General features: G+C 44.3%; 1 protein-coding gene across 1 annotated transcript in view; it reads left to right on the top strand.

Moving 5' to 3' along the window:
- Positions 1 to 18,257, top strand: part of LOC135401374 (uncharacterized) — a 56,419-nt gene extending 38,162 nt beyond the window's left edge. The window contains exons 6-7 of the mRNA XM_064633750.1: positions 2,492 to 2,519; positions 17,610 to 18,257. Of these exons, the coding sequence (XP_064489820.1) occupies positions 2,492 to 2,519; positions 17,610 to 17,631 (50 nt within the window). The 3' untranslated portion in view covers positions 17,632 to 18,257. The remainder of the gene's footprint in view (positions 1 to 2,491; positions 2,520 to 17,609) is intronic.
- Positions 18,258 to 19,667: the final 1,410 nt, after the last annotated feature.

Raw genomic sequence — 19,667 nt, 5'->3', positions numbered from 1 at the left:
AAGTCGTTGTGTTCCTCGGTTCGGTCTTCCCCCTCTCCGTTCAACGTCTTAAAGAGGATATTGTCCTGGAAGATGGACCGTTCACTTAGCGCGTGTAGCATTTTCCAGCTGGTAATTATAACGTCCCCTATACCTCTTTCAATGACATACATTAGTCGAAAAGTACTGCACAGTGGTGCGCTATATAGGTGCCACTTTGTCTTGTGATATATAGCAGTGCTACAACACTTTCCAATACAAATTACGATAGCAACTTCATGATGCCCGTGATTAAAGTAGCAGGGTGCGGTATTGCAGCACTTACCGGAGGAAATGGACTGAACGATTCGGGGATTTTCATAGATTAGGTTCGTCTACAAGTATATGACGTTATACCATTCTTGCGCATCAATCAGTATTCGTATGCCCAACTTCCACATCAAATGTCTCGTGTTTCGAGTTTCCATGTAACGCACCTCCCACGTCACTTTTCAGGCGGGCAAGTTTCCAGAGACGTCCACGCTTATTAGTGCCGTTATCTTTACGCATAAAAGCTTCTTTGACGCGGTTTCTGTCACCGTCCTTACACAAAAGCGAGATACCAAAAGTGGCAAGAAGCTTGTACAAACGCGACTTCGAATCTCCCTGTATACCTCTGTACCTCAACATGCAGATACTTTCAGAAATCTTACGTTTGAACACCGCTAAAAGCCTGTCGAGAGCCAGACAGAATACCATACGCGCAACACTGTAAGAGGGTGCTTTAGGCGCGCATTAGGTAGCTGCTCTTTTTTTTTTTTTTTATGGTTCTCTTCTTGTTTTTTTCTGTCAGCTTCTGTTTCGGCGTTTTTCCTCGAGACAGCTAGTAGCAGTCGCTTTTTTGTTTGTTTGTTTGTTTGTGCGTGTGTGTGTGCTCGGGCCTCATCGCTTATCTCACCTTATAGTGTACTCATCAATAAACGGGAGGTGGTCACTTTCGGTAGCGTTGAGCGCTATGGACTTCCGTGTTCGTGATTCTCCTCGTAAATTTGGAAGCTTTGTCGCGAGTCTCTCTTTGATGAATTCTCTGCTACATGGGACTCTGCGCGTATCGTGTCCCGCGATTTCTTCTTCCCGGCGCCCAGGGTATATAGAGCTAAGTGACTCTCTGTTTGTGTTTTACGAGAGTTTCAGTTTACGATGCTCTTTGGTTTAGTGCTATTAATCTCAATTAGGATGCGGCTCGACATCGTTCACTTTCCCATGAAGCGCTGATTGAACAAAAAAAAAAAAAAAAAAGAAAGAAAGAAACTAACAACTTTATTTTATGATGATGATTGGAGAGTTTCATCACCAGGAAAAGAAAGAAAACGTAGTGACGTTCTGTAGCGTTTTGCTATAGTGCCACGAACGAAACAACATTACCGGCAATAAGAAGAGTTGATGCTCTACATGGTGGTCTAATTGTATCGTTCACTGGCACACATTGTTGCTGTAAAGGTTTTTTTTTCTTTACTTGTTCTTTTCTCTAAGCGATGTAAGTATATACATAGAATACTGATATTACACGCTTAGAAATGAACTTCACCGCATAGCACGCTCCTAGCCAACCATAATCTCGAATGATATCGTTATATGCCCTGATTTGTTGAAAACTGGAGGCGTAAGCTTTTTTTGTGACAATGAACAGCATAAGTGTCACAAAAAAGGCGTACGCCTCCCGTTTTCAACAAATCAGGGCAGATAACGATATCATTTGACATGATGGTTGGCTAGGAGCATGTTATGCGGTGAAGTTCATTTTTAAGAGTGCAGTGACTCTCTGCCATCTAGCAAGGACGGCCCACATGCCAAAAGGCATAGGCCAATAGGAACAATACGGGGTAGTTGGAATAGGTTCATGATGGCGAATAGCAGCAAGTAGACAAGGGCATAGGTATAGAAGATAGTCAGTGACCTTGATGTTTGCGTTTAAGGTGCTGTTTTCTTTGATTAAACCTCAGTTGAGGGTGCTGTCTACTTCTACCTATGTCCTTGTCTTCTTGCTGCTATAGTGCTATTCGCCATCATGAAGGCATAGGCCATCCTGTTTTCTCAATGTGTAAAACTAGTCAAATAAAGTTATTATTATTATTATTATTTTAATGAAAATCTAGGTGGAGATGATTTCATCAAGACACCCTACTAATTTCCACAAAAATACGGAATGCAGTACGTATCTACATCGACATAAAAATTGCACATCTTACAGCCAGTTCGAGTTCGACACCGTTGCTTATACTTACCGACCGAAGTATGTGTAATTTTGTGTTATAGTAATTCCCATTCTAACATTTGTCACATTTCCTATCGCCTTGCCTTATTATAATAATACAAAAAGGAACCGCAGCCCCATTCACTCAAGCGGTAGTCCAAGAAGTTCCTATCACGTCACACCGTGTCAAACCTCCAGCTTTGCATACGTGATAATGTAAGTAGTGATTAACAGTAACAATTGAGTAACAATGTATTTGTCCCTTCTATGTTGTTCCAGCCTCAGAACATCAGTTCTTTCACGCACAGTAAGTTTTTCTACACCTTTCAGCGTGTAAGAGGTGCTGTTTTTTATTCCGCAGGCTCAACTAAAACGTGTAATATAGTAACGCTGCTGAAAATTATGCCTGCAAAACATCCATCTGAAACAGTGTTTCCTGTTGAATATGCTCTGTGTAGAATGTTTGTACATCATTTTTTTGTAGAACAATTTTTAGAAAAATTTTTGTGGAACAATTTTGTACACGCTTAAAAATGAACTTCACCGCATAGCACGCTCTTAGCCAACCATTCTCCCGAATGATATCGTTATCTGCCCTGATTTGTTGAAAACGGGAGGCGTACGCCTTTTCTGTGACAATTACGAACGGCATAAGTGTCACAGAAAAGGCGTACGCCTCCCGTTTTCAACAAGTCAGGGCAGATAACGATATCATTCGAGGTGATGGTTGGCTAGGAGCGTGCTATGCGGTGAAGTTCATTTTTAAGAGTGTAGAATACAGATTTTGTAGGATAATTTTGTAGAATACAGATTTTGCGGAACGATTTTGTAGAATACTGATTTTGTAGAACAATTTTGTAGAATACAGATTTGTGGAACAATTTTGTAGAATACAGATTTTGTAGAACATTTTTTTTAATACATCGTTTAGAAGATTGTTTTATGAAACATTGTTCTGTATATGGATGTGAAGCTCACACCCCAAAGCTGTGTATGCCGTAGGATCTACTCTCCAAAGGTATTAAAAAAAATTACTGGGCTTGCACCTTATAGAAAGCTCAAAATGCGACTCTATAAAAAGAGAGAGAGAGAGACACGTAACTGTGATGGACGATACGTTCCGGCTGGTAAACAACGATAACAACAGCGCATTCAGTGTGTCCCCCTGGCGTTTTAAATGATTGTTCGCCATCAATATATTCCATCGCAGACGACACAGGACTAATGGAAGCAGACGTGACGCGAATGATGTCTTTGTCGTCTTCTTCTGCCGCCCCTGTTACACTTTCGAGGAATCCCTAAGTGGCTCCTGTGTGCACTATTTGGCTTTTCTTTGCGGGTGTTTACTGTTTGGAACCGCATCGAACGACGCGACACGCTTGGCGGATGGCGGTACTTGAAGCCAGTCGTATAAGTATATATAAAGTTTGCACCTTATAAAAACGGAATGGTACACTAGGGCCGAGCTGCCATTAGAAGCGAGTTGTGAAGGTTTTTTGATGTCACAAACCACTCAGGTTTACGAGCTGCGAATATATAGAGGCTGATAGTGGACCACAAGTTTATGGAGTTTTCTACGGTCACCGGAAACATTTAAGGATGCCATGGGTGTGATTGGGTGGGAGAGTTTGTATGCTGTAGTGGGGCTTGGCACTGTCTGCGTAAGGGCAAGTGATATGGACGCGACCCGTCGACCGAGTTCGAGGTCACTATGCTTTCTTCTTTCCTTTTTGAGCAAGACAAAAATATGGTTCGAGTACGGACTTGTACGCTTACCTGGTATAGCGCACAGCAGAAAATCAATTTGTCGTATACACACCATTCCCCTATACAGTCCCAAAAACAGAACTTCACCGCATAGCATGCTCTTAGCCAACCACCATCCTGAATGACACCATTCTGCCCCCTGATTGGTTAGAAATGGGATGCGCGCGCCATTTTGTGACACTTACGCAGTCACGTTAATTGTCACAAAATGACGAACACTCGTTGGTTTCCACAAATCAGTCCTGAGTAATAATGGCCTCATTCTGTGCGATGATTGGCTTACAGTGTGTTATGTAGTGAAGCACTCCTTTAAGAGGGAGGTACCCGGGTTCGAATCCCGGTGCCGGCTGTGCTGCCTGGGGTTTTTCCTGGGTTTTCCTCAGACGCTTTCAGACGTATGTCGGCACAGTTCCCTTAGAAGTCGACCCAGGACGCACATTCCCCCAGGGCGTGAGTCGTGACGTTGCCCACATACGTGAGGCCGACAACGGCAAGCCCTATCACCACCACCACCACCACTCCTTTAAGACTTGTTACTATTAAGGATACAGTCGTGACGCAGCCCACATAAGTGACGCCAACAACGGCAAGTCGGTTTTCGTCCTCACCACCACCACTCCTTATTTATGAGACATATGTGGGCACGGTTCCCTTAGAAGTCGGCCCAGGACGCACATTTCCAGAGCCTTAGTCGTGGTGACGGTGCCCACCTATCTGAGGCCAGCAACGGCGCGCCCTTTCAGAAGCACCACCACCACCAATATATTCTTTAAGAGCTATATACTCCAATTACCACCCGTTTTAAAGTAGTCCATACGATTCTTTATAGTTGTAGAGAAAGCTTTTAGACACCATGCGCATAAGCATTAAAGGTCCGCATCTACCTCCTCTCCCACGCATCAACTAATATAGCTACAATGTGTACATGAAGTATATAATACATTCATAATCTTCTTAAACTTACCTTTAGATACGCTTCTGTCCGATCCAAATACGGTTCCAATCCAGACGGCCTGACGGTTTCGGACTTATCTCTAGCTACGCTGCTCGGCCCCACACAATATAGTCAGGTGACAAAGGCACTTGCTCAGTTTCTGCGGTCCTCTGGCCTTCTGGGTGAACTGTCACCAGTTTTGTGTTTGTTTTCCTCTTTGTTCTTTTGTTTTTCTTTTTGTTTATTTGTTTTTCCTTTTGTTTATTTGTGTTCCTTTGTTTGTTTCTCTTTTTTCTTTTTTTTTGTTTGCCTTTTTCTTTCTTTCCTTCCTGGGAATAGCAAGCCGCCATAGCGGTGGCTAACCTTTCCCTCTTTTTTTTTTTTTAATACAATAAACATATCCCCCCCCCCCCAAGATCCAAATGCGGTCGAGAACAGCGCAGGTCCTCCGATACACCCCTCGTTATCTAACCAAGAAATAGCAAGAATAAACCAGACGTCTTGCCACACTATTTTGCTTTCCCAGTGCTGCTCAGCGCGCATATATATCCAGACAGGCACGTCGCCGTCTCGCCGAACCTTAACAGCCTTCTTCTCTCCAACTAATAAAGCCGTTCGTTTACTAGCCGTCTACCAAGTTGACAGCCACAGCAGTCATCCCTCAACCAGTCAATCTCAGCCCTTTTAACACCAACGTCTCGGGGGGTAACTCTTCAACGATTCCGTTTAGCACCTTCGGAGTCCTCGTACCGAAAGTGTTTCTGCTACCGAAGCAGAAGGGCATTTTGATAAACAAGGAAAGAATGAGTTTTTTTTTTTTTTTTTCGAAGAGTTTATCAAGTCGTTAGCCTCTTTTCTTTGCACCTACCTGGACAGCTCTGCTGATCGAACGAGAGAAGTTTGGCAGAGCGAGCTCTCGTTAAGTTCCAAGTGATCTTTTATTTTGTTTTCTTTCTTTCTTTCGTTTTTGCTCGAGAAAGATTAATGGCAGTCGGGCAGCGGGCGGCCATTTCGTACGGTCATTCATCACTGCCGAACAGCTAAAACTGTCAGTGCAAAAATGCAAACACACGGCGATTCGAGCTTTTGTGGCCGGATAGAGTATTTCGTATACGGCTCGCCTTGACTTCTGTGTGAGAATCTTTGACGATCTTGGAACAAGGATGTCTCGATATTTTTTTGTCTCGCGTGTGGTTGAGGAATGATGTTTATCTTGGGATGTTGACATTGGGTGGGGTGCTGGTATACTTTGGCAAGAAGGGGCCCGAACTTTGGCGGAGGGGTGTTAAAATTCGTTCTACTCCCTACTTTGGGACGATGGATGACTTGCTGGACAAGAGAAAGGGAAGATTAGAGCAAGTGCAGGTAATCAGAATGTTCGTAATCTTAAGTAGATTAATGAATCCAAGTTGAAACACATCTTTATATACTATTTCCTTAAGGCGAAGAGCTTATTAAATTTGAGATACAAAGATTAGTGCTAAATTGAAGAATAGTGTCATCGCGTGTCGCGCCGCGCGTCACACCCTACGATTATGGATGACTTCAGACACCAGGGGACGTCTCAGCCGTTGGTTTTCTAGACACGAGGTTCAATAGCTGGAGGGCCGCGCCCGAAAATGCAGTCCAACTGTGTATTTACTTTGAAAAAATTGCAGCGTTTGCTTTCAAGCGTTCTAACTCATTTTATTACAGAAAACCTATAATATATATAATAGACATATAGTGAAGCACAAGCAGTCAAGGGCAGGACGAGACTCGTCCCGTCCTTGACTGCTTGTGTTTCACGGTGTCTATCAGATACCAACTACCCCATTTCGGCACAGCAGTGCAGTACATAGTAAGGTATATTGGAGGTACATTAATTATATGGTATCATAATTGAAGTGTGATACAAGGATATGGCTGGTTGCTGGCCCTAGCCTCCTGGCTTCTATTAGTTATACACTCCCATAGCGACTTTGTGCCAATAGTAATGTTATGTATGTGTGAAGGGTACTTTACTTAAGTAGCTGGGCATAATGCACGATTACGTAAGCCCCTCCGGCTGTTATGCTTAACAGAAAAAAACGTAGTAGAAGAGAAAAGGGGCGCTGTCTCAGCCAGTGGGGGGTCGCCTATTCACATCGCACAGGCGGAGCTCTCTCAGATAAGGATCCAAAGCCGTAGGGTGTCATGTCTGTCAAGGTGAGATGACATAGCAGTACTAGCATCACATTAGGCTGTTGCTACTGCCATTTTTTTTTTTTTTTTCACAACCATTACTGTTGGCTTCTGTGTTGGACACGTGCCACTCGCATGTGCTTGTAATTGCGAATGGCATTATATTTCTTCGTATAGGAGAGGTGGAATGAGTAATGTGAACGGATCGGTTTTGGCTATGCATCAATCGTATGCGTCCTTCTTGCTTTTGTTGTTGCGTACCAGTACGTACAGGGCCGGGGACGTGCACTATGGTTAGGATTGGTTCGTCTATTGCAAAAGTACACTCTTAAAAATGAACTTCACCGCATAGCATGCTCCTAGCCAACCATCAACTCGAATGATATCGTTATCTGCCCTGATTTGTTGAAAACGGGAGGCGTACGCTTTTTTGTGACACTTATGCTGTTCATAATTGTCACAGAAAAGGCGTACGCCTCCAGTTTTCAACAAATCAGGGCAGATAACGATATCACTCGAGATGATGGTTGGCTAGGAGCGTGCTATGAGGTGAAGTTCATTTTTAAGAGTGTATGTGGTGAAGTTCATTTCTAAGAGTGTAGGAGCGCGCTATGCGGTGGAGTTCGTTTCTTTAAGAATGTACCTTACATCATTTTTTCCCACCGGGGTCATGGAAACAAACAGTGTTCAACCGCTTTCCTTTCTGTTTCTTTGTTCGATATTTCAAGCTGCCTCCTTCCCTGCTGTGGAACGGTGCAAAGCCCCCACGACAACCCAACCCTACTATTTATGGTAGTAAACATATTCTAAATCACACTTTTTTCCCCCTCGAGGACATTTCTCATGACTCGAACGTAATTTCCCAGATAATCATGTACCACACACGAATCCATTCCCGATTTGCGGTTGTCCCGTGCTCTTCAACACCAGAATGCCTGCATAATGGCATGATACCGCATACAATTAATCGCGCGTTTACTGAAAGGATGTGATGGCGACGTAAAGCGGTAAGACGACAAGCCGTGAAGACGTGGCTGTCTTAATGGTGCTTCGAACGCTTAGGCAAATTAGGAAACGTTTCTCGGCTCCCCCCCCCCCCCCAACTCGATTTTTGTTTCCTGGAAAACCTGATCCATTACAACACGAGAGAGATAGGTCAGAAAATACATGAAAAGAGCATTCCGATATATTTGTAGCTTCAAGCTATATAGCGTGTCTTCTTCGTCCATTCTTTCATTAGATCCGCATTTGAACGGCCTGGAGGTTTACGCCCGGGAACGCACATTTGAAATGTTCCGGAAAAGATTTGGCCGGGTATCATTTTAATAACTAGCGCAGATTGTGTGGAAATATACGGGATATACGAACCTGTAAATGGGTGCAAAATTACCGGAGTGTAGGAAGATACTCAAAATAGAAAAGAGAGTGACCTCTCCACGTTAAGGTACTTTGAGAAAAGCTAATAAGTTACTTTGTGAGTAGCCAGTCACTTTCTGGTTGCATTTTTATTACTGCATTGAGTGAGTCCTAATAGGAAGCGATTTTGTTTGGCTTGATAACGGTTGAGTAATTCGTTATATTTAGCTACGTTTTCGTTACAAGTCTTTCGTATTACCTGTTCCTGTATGCATATTGCTTATCCTCGAAATGAGATTTGAAAATGTAGGAATCAGTGGTCACGCGATCATAGCGGTTACGTCGCTTGTTAACACAAAAATATTGCCTAATTTCTTGCGCTTACGATTTTAATTTTCGAGAACACTGCGTTTTACTTTACGCAATTAAGCAGACTGTACCCGAACTTCGTGTGGTTTCGAAGTCGCCAAGTCAGCATATATCGCCGTTGAACGAAGGTGTGCCTATACAGTCATTCAAATTGAATTCACCGAAAAAAGTCGTGAAATGCACGAGCGCAGGATAAAAATACAACTCAAGAAAAGAGAAACATGATGGGAGAATATTTAATGGTAGAGGGCACACGATTACAATAAATGGCCTGACGTTTCCAATAGGAGGGTGAGGCCGAGAGAGGATAGATAACAAAACACGCGAACCTCCATCGTATTGCACCTGGTCGTTTTCCCCCAGGTGAGCATAAGTGTAGTCTTCCTTTGTTTCATGGCTGTGATTCGAGCCCCCTTTGATTCCCCCGCTGACTTTATGCGACGCTGTCGACTGCTGCGCACGCGCCGATCGATGATGGCGCCACCTATACGCTTGATCCGTCGTCTGCAATGTGCTTTTGTGTTTTTGTTCGTCTAGGGGTCGATAGCTCATCCGTTTTTCGTAACCTCGGTTCATGAATGCTTAACGACATGTTCATGCGGAAGTGGGCTGTAGGGGAGAGGAGAATGTGCGGTTGTTGTTGGGTTGTTGTTAGCTTGTCTCGTGCAGTACAGATATGATGGCGGGAGAATGGTTTAGTACGTGCCATACAGCCGCACCCAAAGATATATGTCCCGACAACAAAAAATTGTCTGCGAGACGAGTTCTTGGCACCCGAAACTATAAGCAGAAATTTAATACAATGTGATAAATCATGATGGTACTCTGTACGTGATGTCTGTTATCATAAGTTATTGTGCGTCGTGTCACATCATACTTTCGTACCAGGAAGTGCTCTTTCGAGTACCAAAGTACAAGTACCAAAATACTCTTTCGCGAATATCATGCTGGCCTAACGTAGACTACTCCCCGACTGACGAACTCATGTTGTGGTGCGTCGCGTGAGGGCGCCTCGTTGTCACGAATACGTGTCACTACCCATGCCATTAAAGGCCCAAAATAGCTTTGAGGCAACCCGACGTATACCAATTATCCTCTTACCTCGCACGTAGAAATATAAATGTCAAAACTGTCGCTGCTTAATTTCCGACGATGGCTAATTATTGCAGCACTGTGATCAATTGACGGAGGGGACAACTTACCCGTCCTCTTCTTCTTTGCTCGAGGGAAAACGTCGTGGAACAGGAATTCATTGCTGTGCATTCGATTAGCAGTCAACTAATTGGAAAAATTACTTTGGGAAGTATCCAATGGAGCTGATCACTTTCGAAGATGAATGAATATGGGCCCTGTCGGTAATGCTACCAATTAGTTATGGAGCAGCCCGACTCGGCATTTTAAGAAGAAGAAAAGAAGCAGTTGCTCCAAGGTTTATGCAAAAACACGTCCTCCGTCTCGTCTTTTTCTTTTGGGTCCCCCACCCGTTCCGCCTCGAAATGGGAGTTCAGATTATTGGCATTAAATTAACCGCACAGGTACAGCACTGTCAAGATGCGTTAATTCTGATGAATGTGTTATTATTATTATTATTATTTATTGGTCCATCAAGGGGCCTAGTTAGAGGTGTTAGTTACTTCATGTGTCACGATACGATGTGGAATTCACAATCGTAAAGCAACGAGCCGTCTGCTAGCGCATGCGCACGCGAGGCGAGCATACGGCAAAAGAACAACTCGTGACGTCACTGCTGGCGCGCATGCGCAGCGCGACACCCGTCACTCCTGGACTGTGCCTTTCTTGTTGCTGCTTTTATTGCGGTGCAGTTGATGCGTCACTATAAATGTTATGACAGTGCAAGTAATTTTTAATTATTATTTGAGTGAGATCGGTACTGATCGCCATTGAAAATCTTGGGATTAGTGGATGAACCATTCATACCCGCCCTTCACCAAAATGGCAGCATTGAGCCTGGAGCCATCTTGATGAATTCAAGGACGGATATATCCCCAGTTGTGGACGTGCTCATGAAAAGGATAATGATGATAATAAAGGGAATAATAAAAGTGGCACACCGGGGAAGATTGGTATAGCTCAGAAGAAGAAGTTTTCTCTTCTATAGTGTTTACATACACATAAACAAAGAAAACGTTTAATATACTCAGCAACCTCTTTCACCGGGCAATTCGTCTCCGCAGGAAAATGTACCGCCAAATCAGATATATAAGCCCCGTTTCACCAACAAAGATTAACGTTTGAACCGGGATCAACGGCCCCTTAACTTGAATTTAACACTTAACCCTGCTTCACTAAAGAGAGTTATTGTTGAAACATTCGTCGTGTCACGAACTAACGTTTGTAAGAAAAACTAATTGAGCGTTGACTTGAAGTTTTAGCAACCCTTGATCTTGGTTCGTTAACCAGCGTTGGTGAAACCTGGTCTATAGAATCGTTATAAGCGATAATATGACCAGTAGCTTATAGTACCGATAGCCTTTTACAGATCCTCAATCGTATACTGTTATATACTGTCCTGCAAAAGGGAGAGGGCGCAGACTACTGGTGCACGATGATTAAAAGAACGGAAAACCAAGAGACACTGGACAAACACGAAGAAGTTCTCTTTCTTCGTGTTTGTCTATACGTGTCCCGTGTCTCCCGGTCTTTCCGTTCTTTGAATTATATACTGTCCGCCAGGAGCGGATTTAGACCCTCGGTTGAGGGGGGGGGGGGGGTTCTTTATCGGAGCGCGTAGTGGGGGGAGGGGAGGGAGGGAAATCCTACGTATAAACTGATGTTTTTAAGGCGGGCGATCGCCCCCCACCCCACCCCACCCCCTGGATGCTCCACTACTGTCCGGAAGCTCCTTCGATTCACTTTATACTTTAAACTCCAACTTGTCAGGCCTCGTTAGTGCCCACTGATAACGACGTGGCAGACATGATTTACTATAACGGTCATTCCTTGTGTGGCATCGGAGAGACGGGAAGAAATGACAACTTCCTCTGAGAATCCGGCACCACGATTTCCTGCGTGTATACAGGTAACAGTTTCTTCACGTGCCGCAAGATTCTATACTCCACATACCGGTTTCTCCTCGCTGTGATAAGAGCCATAAATTATATTCGGGTCAGCGAACCACATGGACGGACGGACCATTCCTGAGGTGTATCACTCTTCAAAGTTTACTTTCTTACCAACTATTTGCCGCGATCCTCTTTTGCTATGGGCTGCCCGGGTCATCGGGACTCTGAATCGAGATTCAATTTCGATAAGCGCACAAGTCGTGGCCCGGCCTATTACATGGTCGTCGATTACAATCAAAACACAGTTGTGACGAGAAGCCTTGTTTGAGTTACGGTCACCCTGTGGGGGAAAAAAAAAAGGTGGTATAACATTTCATGGCGACGCCATGCATACGGTGTGTGAACATGTCGCGGACGACACGCCTTGGAATGCGGTCGCGGAAGTCCAGTGTCGATTTCTCGTTAACACGGGCTACTGAGTTTACGTGTTGAAGCATGCGAGGCGCTGCAGTCGGTGGAGAATGTCGAAGTGAAAATTGGCTGTTAATCGCGCGTTGATGAAGATGGATTGAAGCGCCCTCTCTCCTCAGTACGTTTAATTTGTCCCGCACGTTCTTTTACTACGTGCTATAAAATGAGTGATTATGAATTATGGTGGTTCAGGTACGAACACCATATTCCTCTCATGATGCATCGTTTTATCTCTCCTTTTTTTTTTTTTCGGTAAGCCGGGTTTACCAAAGGTGGAAAAGAGGATGGTCGGTTGAATCTTGATGGGTGGGCTTAACAAGTTTCGTCGGTTAACTTCTAGAACAATGAGCACAGTCTAAGGAGTAGCACAAGCTAGGTAACTGAAACGTACATTCGATACGAAGCAACTGGCGGCAAGCTTATAGTGCTGATTTCCCTCCAGCGCCTGAATGGACAAAAACGAAAGAGATTTCCTGCACCCACTTGTTGACTATCTTATTACTGAAGAATATTTCTCATAAACCTTCCGGGACCCAATCTGAAAGACGCACTAAAAACCCTTTTCAATTAAAAATACGACTGCCAGAAGATAACGCGTCCTCAACCCCTATTCAGTTCCTAGCTTATACAAACGTAAATTCAAAAACGAAGCGACCAACAGAGTTACCCACGAAACCACAGCAGATACAGAGAGAAAGAAGAATAAGAAAAACAAGGTACGGGAAAGAACAGTAGCCCACGTGCGTAGCCCGCCCAATTGGTCACGGCAGCTTATTACGCTTTGAAGCTTAAATGGCCTCAAAGTCGCCAGAAAGAAGACACAACCACGTAACCAGCCAAGTGTGGATTCCACGAAGTCGACAGGAGTCAATCTCGCCCTCGCATCTCCCTTTCGCAGGCGAACTTTTGCAGACGACAACTCGTAGCAGACGAAGTAGCCGTAGCAGACGAACGGCCGGTCAGGCCTTCTTCGCAATAACGATAATCATCTCTCTCTCTCTGCATAACGCTCCCGCTGAATTGCGTTCCTCCCGTATCTTGTGTTGGGCAGTCCAGTTCCTTTTTATTACGTTTCTACATTCTTACCTATTGCATTTTTCTTTGGGGAGCGGTAGACGTTCGTTTATCAGCTATCGTCTCGCGGAAAGAAAAAAGAGCTGACCCGTTTGGTTTCCTCCGGAGCTCAATCTTTTACACTCGGCCCTTCTTTTAGTTATGCCGTCACGGGTTATTCGTAGTAATCGATGAAGTCCGTCTACGTGACGTTCCTGTTTCCGATAGCGAATCAGACAGACCGGATTGGCCGCTAGGGGGCTTTACTGATCCGATTGGCTTTTGACGGCATTCGTGCATTGCTGGAATTGCGACTGGGACGAGATCTTGTTTCCGGAGACGACATTACGGGTCTCTAGGTGCGTGCTCGGCCCTAGCGATAAAAACCTCACCTTATGTGACACAGGAAAAATGAAGAAGAAAGGCTAGATTAGGGCTCGGAAATGACAGCATGGCGGATAATATGTTGCAAATTTAGTTGTACGGAATTACGTTTTTTTTTTTTTACTCTTCTTGATGACTCTTTGTGGCATGTATTGTATTATACATTTATTTATTTATTCGTAATACCGTCAAGGCAATAACTTCATAGAGGAGAGTGAGTTATACAAAATAGAGAAAGATGAATACAGTGGTACACATTAGATGGGAAACAATGATATACACATAGAAATACGATAGAAACGATCCGTACATCTAAAATAGTTATGCAGTACACGAAAAAATGGTCAACTAATGCATCGTTAAAATGTTTCCTGCAAGCAATGCTGCAAAATGTTGTGCGAGGAATAAACGTGTTAGAGAAAATGTTCGTCATGTCTGATGAAAACTTTATGAGTGTGATATCCACCCAACATCAACGTCAACACCACTGATATAAAGTGTGCGGATGGAATATGAGTTCGCGTTTTAGTACAGGGGCTCTGAAAATATATTTTGTGAAAGAGGGAGGTACTAGCACGGTACTTATAGGGTTAGTATGGAGACCTGCTGCTTCATTAATGTGACGTTTGGTGGTATAGTTACTGAGAATGAAACGGGGGGTGCCGCACGGCACTGCACCTGTTCAAGTGCGTTAGTAAATGTCGAGAGGCGGCTAGGGTGCCACAGGACACACGCATATACCAAATGTGGGGTCTAACTACGGATTTATAGAGGGGTATAGTTTGAGGTTATTGGGGGCGCGAGAGAAGGTACGTTTTCAAGGTAGCCGAGAGAGTGATTAGCTTTGTGGATGACATTATCTACATGGATTCTCATTGGGCAGGTAATATGACAACGTTACTCCGTGGTATTTGTATGATGTCGCACGTTGAGAAATATGTTATCAATGGTATATATTATATGGTGTATAATATATTATATGGTTCTAGCGGATATTGTTCAGCCCTCATGTGTTTATACCTTTAGTGGTGTCTTATTCCATCGACTATTCAGACCAGATCAGCTTGCAGTAATTTAATGTCGTCATCAGATTTAATTTTTCCATAAATGACACTGTCACCGGTATATAATCTTATGGATGATGAAACAGAATTAGGAAGGTCATTAACGTACATTAGGAATAGTGAAGGGCCAAGAACAGAACCCTGCGTATCGCCATATATGCTACAGGTAGTTGGGACGAGTCGTGATTATTAATAGAGACAAAATGGTACAGAGAATAGGGGCACTTGTCAAAGGATTTAACAAGGTCCAAAATACAGTCGGCCTGAGAACCGAGATCAAGAATATAGACGAGATTCTCTGCGAGTGAAATTAATGTTACGCAGGAAAGGGATTTGCGAAACCTGTGTCGGTATGGATAAAGAAATGAATGTGATTCACGTCATTAATGAGATCAGAAAAAAATAAAAAATATATGCTCTAGAATTTTGCATGGCACACAATAGTTAATGAGATAGGCCCCTATGGTCTCTGGATTTTTATCTTCAGTCATATATCTTCAGTTATCACCAATAATAACGTTTCAGGACTCTACATGCTCCAGCTTATTTTATAGTGCACCATCTGTCTCCTTCCGTTGTGGAGAGGCCACCTCCTCTGTCTTCTTCTTTCTGACCTCAGGAAACGTCTTCCTTAACTAAATTTGTTGTCTATAGTGCGGCGGGTTACAGCGTGAACCCTTTTCCGTTTCTTCCCTTTTTCTGTCCCGTTTCCTCCCTTTTTTTCTTTGTTCTATAAACATATCCCCCTTTCTCGTTCTACAGTCAGTTAAGCTAGAGCGTCACATCTTATCAAGTAATCAAGTAAGTTTGTAGTACAATATTACCGGCATATATAGCTATACTCTACTACCCAACCCTGATATACTTACCAGAAGCCAAGGACGACCTCAACCTTCCGCTGCCAGGTACATCCTTCATCACCAGTCATCACCCTTCATCACCAGTTAGAAACACGTTCAATGGACCCACAAATCAAAATCTCAGCGCATGAACTCATGTAGTGGTGAGATGCATTTTGACTGTGAGGCACACAAGTGTAATACGTAGCGTCTGCGTTGCAATAGCAGCGACATCATCAATTCTCGTCGGCACAGCTTGGGGCAATTGCACTTTGAACGGCCCATTATGGCTTGATTGATTAAGCGCATCCCCGGGAGATTATTTTGCTTCTCGAATGCTGTTCAGCAGGTAGCTATTATAACAGCGAGAGTTGATTAGAGGCACCGTTTAATTGTCACTGTTCTGTCGGAACCGACAGAGGATTGGGTTGAAGAGGAAGTTCGATTCTGTGGGAGCGCCATATTAAATTACTCGCGGCAGAAAATAACAATTAGCAGTTGGTTGGTTGGTTTGGAAAAGAAAAATCTTGAGAGGTTGGTCCACCAGCAGTAGGTCTACACGTAAGATAACTCAAGGCGGCAGAAATAAATCTTGAGAGAATCTAACACTTATGCTGTTCATAATTGTCACAGAAAAGGCGTACGCCCCCCTGTTTTCAACAAATCAGGGCAGATAACGATATCATTCGAGATTATGGTTGGCTAGGAGCGTGCTATGCGGTGAAGTTCATCTTTAAGAGTGTAGCTTCACCGAGTAGTCGTATAAACTCAACGGACCTCTACGAATTTCGGCATTGTTAGTGGAAAAGCAGAATCAGCCGTAGCAAGTAGAAACGGTTGCGCACATACAGGATGCTTTCCTTTCAACCGCGACCGCTTTCTTTTTCTTCTTTTTACAGTTATGAGACTAGCATGGATACGGTTTTTGCAGTTAAGTTACACCGCCAAGCGGCCATCCTCTGGAACAGTGTACACTCTACAAACAGAGCTTCGCCGCATAGCACGCTGTGCGCCAACCATTGCCAGGAATGATAGAGTTATCGCTTCTGATTCGAGGAGAGAGAGGGGCGTACACCGTTTTGTGGCACTTTGGATATGTGGGAATTACCACAAAAAGGCGTACGCCTCCCTCCCTCCTCGAATCAAAACGTATAAAACTACACTCTTAGAAATGAACTTCACCACATGGCACGCTCCTATAGCCAACCATCACTCCAAATGACAACGTTCTCGCCTCTGATTTGTTGAAAACGGGAGGAGGAGTCTATTTTGTGGCCATTATGCACGGCACAAAATAGGCTCCTCCTCCCGTTTTCAACAAATCTGGGGCGAGAACGTTGTCATTCGGGGTGATGGTTGGCTAGGAGAGTGCTATGTGGGGAAGTTTATTTTTAAGAGCGTAGGGGGCACGGGTTCGCCAGGCGTACACTCCTAGAAATGAACTTCACCGCATAGCACGCTCCTAGCCAACCATCATCTCGAATGATACCGTTATCTACATTTGTTGAAAACGGGAGACGTATGCCTTTTTTTACGACACTTATGCTGTTCGTAATTGTCACAAAAAAGGCGTACGCCTCCCGTCTTCGACAAATCAGGGCAGATAACGATATCATTCGAGACGATGGTTGGCTAGGAGGGTGCTATGCGGTGAAGTTCATTTCTTGTTCGAGTTTACGGCTGGCGAACCCGTGACGCTTAGCTGAAGATACTATTCTCTAATCTAATCTCCAATCTCTATACTAATGAGAGTATAGATGTAAGGTGCAGGCAAGCTGATAGTTCCTCATGGAGTTGGTGCCCCTTATACACTGTTATACAGTGTGGCGCTCATGCACATCGCCCATACACACAGAAAGGACAAATTGTACACAGGTATACTAGAGGCCCGATATCAGAATATATTGCAGGGGAACCGCCAAGATTTCTTCGATATTGCCGCTTACTGCATGCTTCCCTTCCCCCTCTCCACAGGGCCGACAGCCAGGTGCCATAAAGTATAACGAAGATCGCCAAGACATTCTCGTATTCGCGTGCCAATAATAATAATAATAAAAAAAGGCTCGTGTGCCACCTTATCTCATCTAATAGGACCCGCATTCAAGTTCCCGCGTAACCTTGCAGTCTACCTCCTCGCTGCAGTCAGTTCCCTGCGCAATTCATAATGCCTATAATACCGTGACAGCAAAACAAACTCGGACAAACTTCTCCGCCAAGTTGAGCACATTTACCTGCGGTGATTTTTTCCCCTATCTATTCAACGCACGTCCCCTAACGAGCAAATCATGATTACTATCAACCGTCTACTTCTTCGTATCGTGTTTTGCACGGTCATCCAACCGCAAATTACTATTCAAATCCCGCTATCTCGACTTCTCGGTATGCCGTCAGTTAAAGCGTCGATCGCTTGGCAGGCGAGAGCAACAGCGACAGGTGAGAGATAAAAGTGGACAGAATCCGCAAACAATATTTCCAGATTTTAAGTTAATTGCGCGTCTTCTTCGCCTTCGGCCACACAGCGGTCAAAAGCCTCAACGACGAGCTTACGCTGCATAAGACCACTGTTTATGAATGAAAGTCCTCCCCGAAGCATATGGCGACACTACGTCGAAATTGCCCCCCCCCCCCCCCAAAAAAAAAAGCGGATCATACGTGCCTTGCACATTCAGGCTCCATTTTTTCATTGTCTCCTGTGGTGAAATAAGTTCAGGTGTTTCCGCCGCGAAGAAGTTACTACTGTCGTCGTCCCGTCAGAGGTCAGCGCACACAATGAGAGGGCAACCCAAGATGGCCGTCCCCAATTACGAAAGTGAGTGTCGTTTATTTCTATTCTTTCTTGCGCGTGCCTGCTTCACCTGTTTCCTCTCCCCGTTTAAGAACTGCAAGGTTTATAATTGCAGGTTGCCCTACATTTCCTCCCCCGCCTGTATAAGATGCGCATTTCAGAGCAGAGGACGATTATCAAGCGCGGATGCAGGTGTGGCGTTTTTCGCGACAGCAGGTGTGAGGGCGCTGCGGGCGAGTGTGCATTCGCGAGCCGTTCCTCGGGTTCAGCAATGCGTAGCAGTTTTCGCGCTTGGTGCACCATTGTTTTGGTCGTGCACTTGCTGTTTGCGCATCTTTGTGAATGGAGATTGCTGTAGTAAGTGTGTCAGCTTTGAAACAGATGAGCTCCGTGCACGTGTTCATTCATACGTACGGCGACGTGCATGTGAGGACCTGCCCTGAGTCGCTATAATCCGAGTCACATGAGGACAAGTACGAAGTGGCGCTGTACGCAATAAGGGGATAAGTCGATTTATCCCCTTTTTACTATTTTTGCTGTAATTACATATACATACCAGTATGTACCTGCCAAACAAAATTTAGGACCGTATTGCTATCTATTCGCCCGCTACAGGACGGTAAAAAACGGGAAATGCATGCGTGTCAATGGGACCGGCCGTCAGATCAGGCCTCTTTTCTCGGTTCGTGATTTTTCGACTTATCCCCTTATTGCATACAGTGATTCAATTATGCCAAACTGTTATCGAAACGTTTATCAAAAGAGCGCCAGAAGACTAGTGAGGGACATTCGCCACTTTTTTTAATCAGTGACGCGTTTTGTTTTAACAAATGTAATCTTACGCTTTTGTTAGGGCGCCTTTTGTGGTGACTAAATCACGAGTGTACCTCAATAACTAAGGACATTTACAGTACGACCACCTTGGGAGAACCGTCTCTACTGATACTTGTCCTAATTTGACAGGAACGGTTGAAGGAACATATGAAGGGTAAGTACGACAGTCCAGTTCGACGTTTAGCCAACCCGTAACTTTTTTCGTCCGGTGTGCATGGAGCTACACACCCTGTTATTGTCCTGTATACTTAAAGTCACAAATATTGGAAATACTTATTGCGGGAACACACATGCATCGTGCATGCAAAGAGTTACTCCATTACATCTATAGCGGCGAGATCTTCTCTAAGCTGTGCGCTTCTACATACTCAAAGCAAAAGGAGAACCGTCGAGCATTGCCACAGCCGTTAGTC

Source organism: Ornithodoros turicata, chromosome 7, assembly GCF_037126465.1.
Source record: "Ornithodoros turicata isolate Travis chromosome 7, ASM3712646v1, whole genome shotgun sequence".
In the NCBI taxonomy this organism is placed as follows: domain Eukaryota; kingdom Metazoa; phylum Arthropoda; class Arachnida; order Ixodida; family Argasidae; genus Ornithodoros; species Ornithodoros turicata.
The sequence above is the reverse complement of the archived record's forward strand: the minus strand, read 5'-3'. Positions and strand labels throughout refer to the sequence as shown.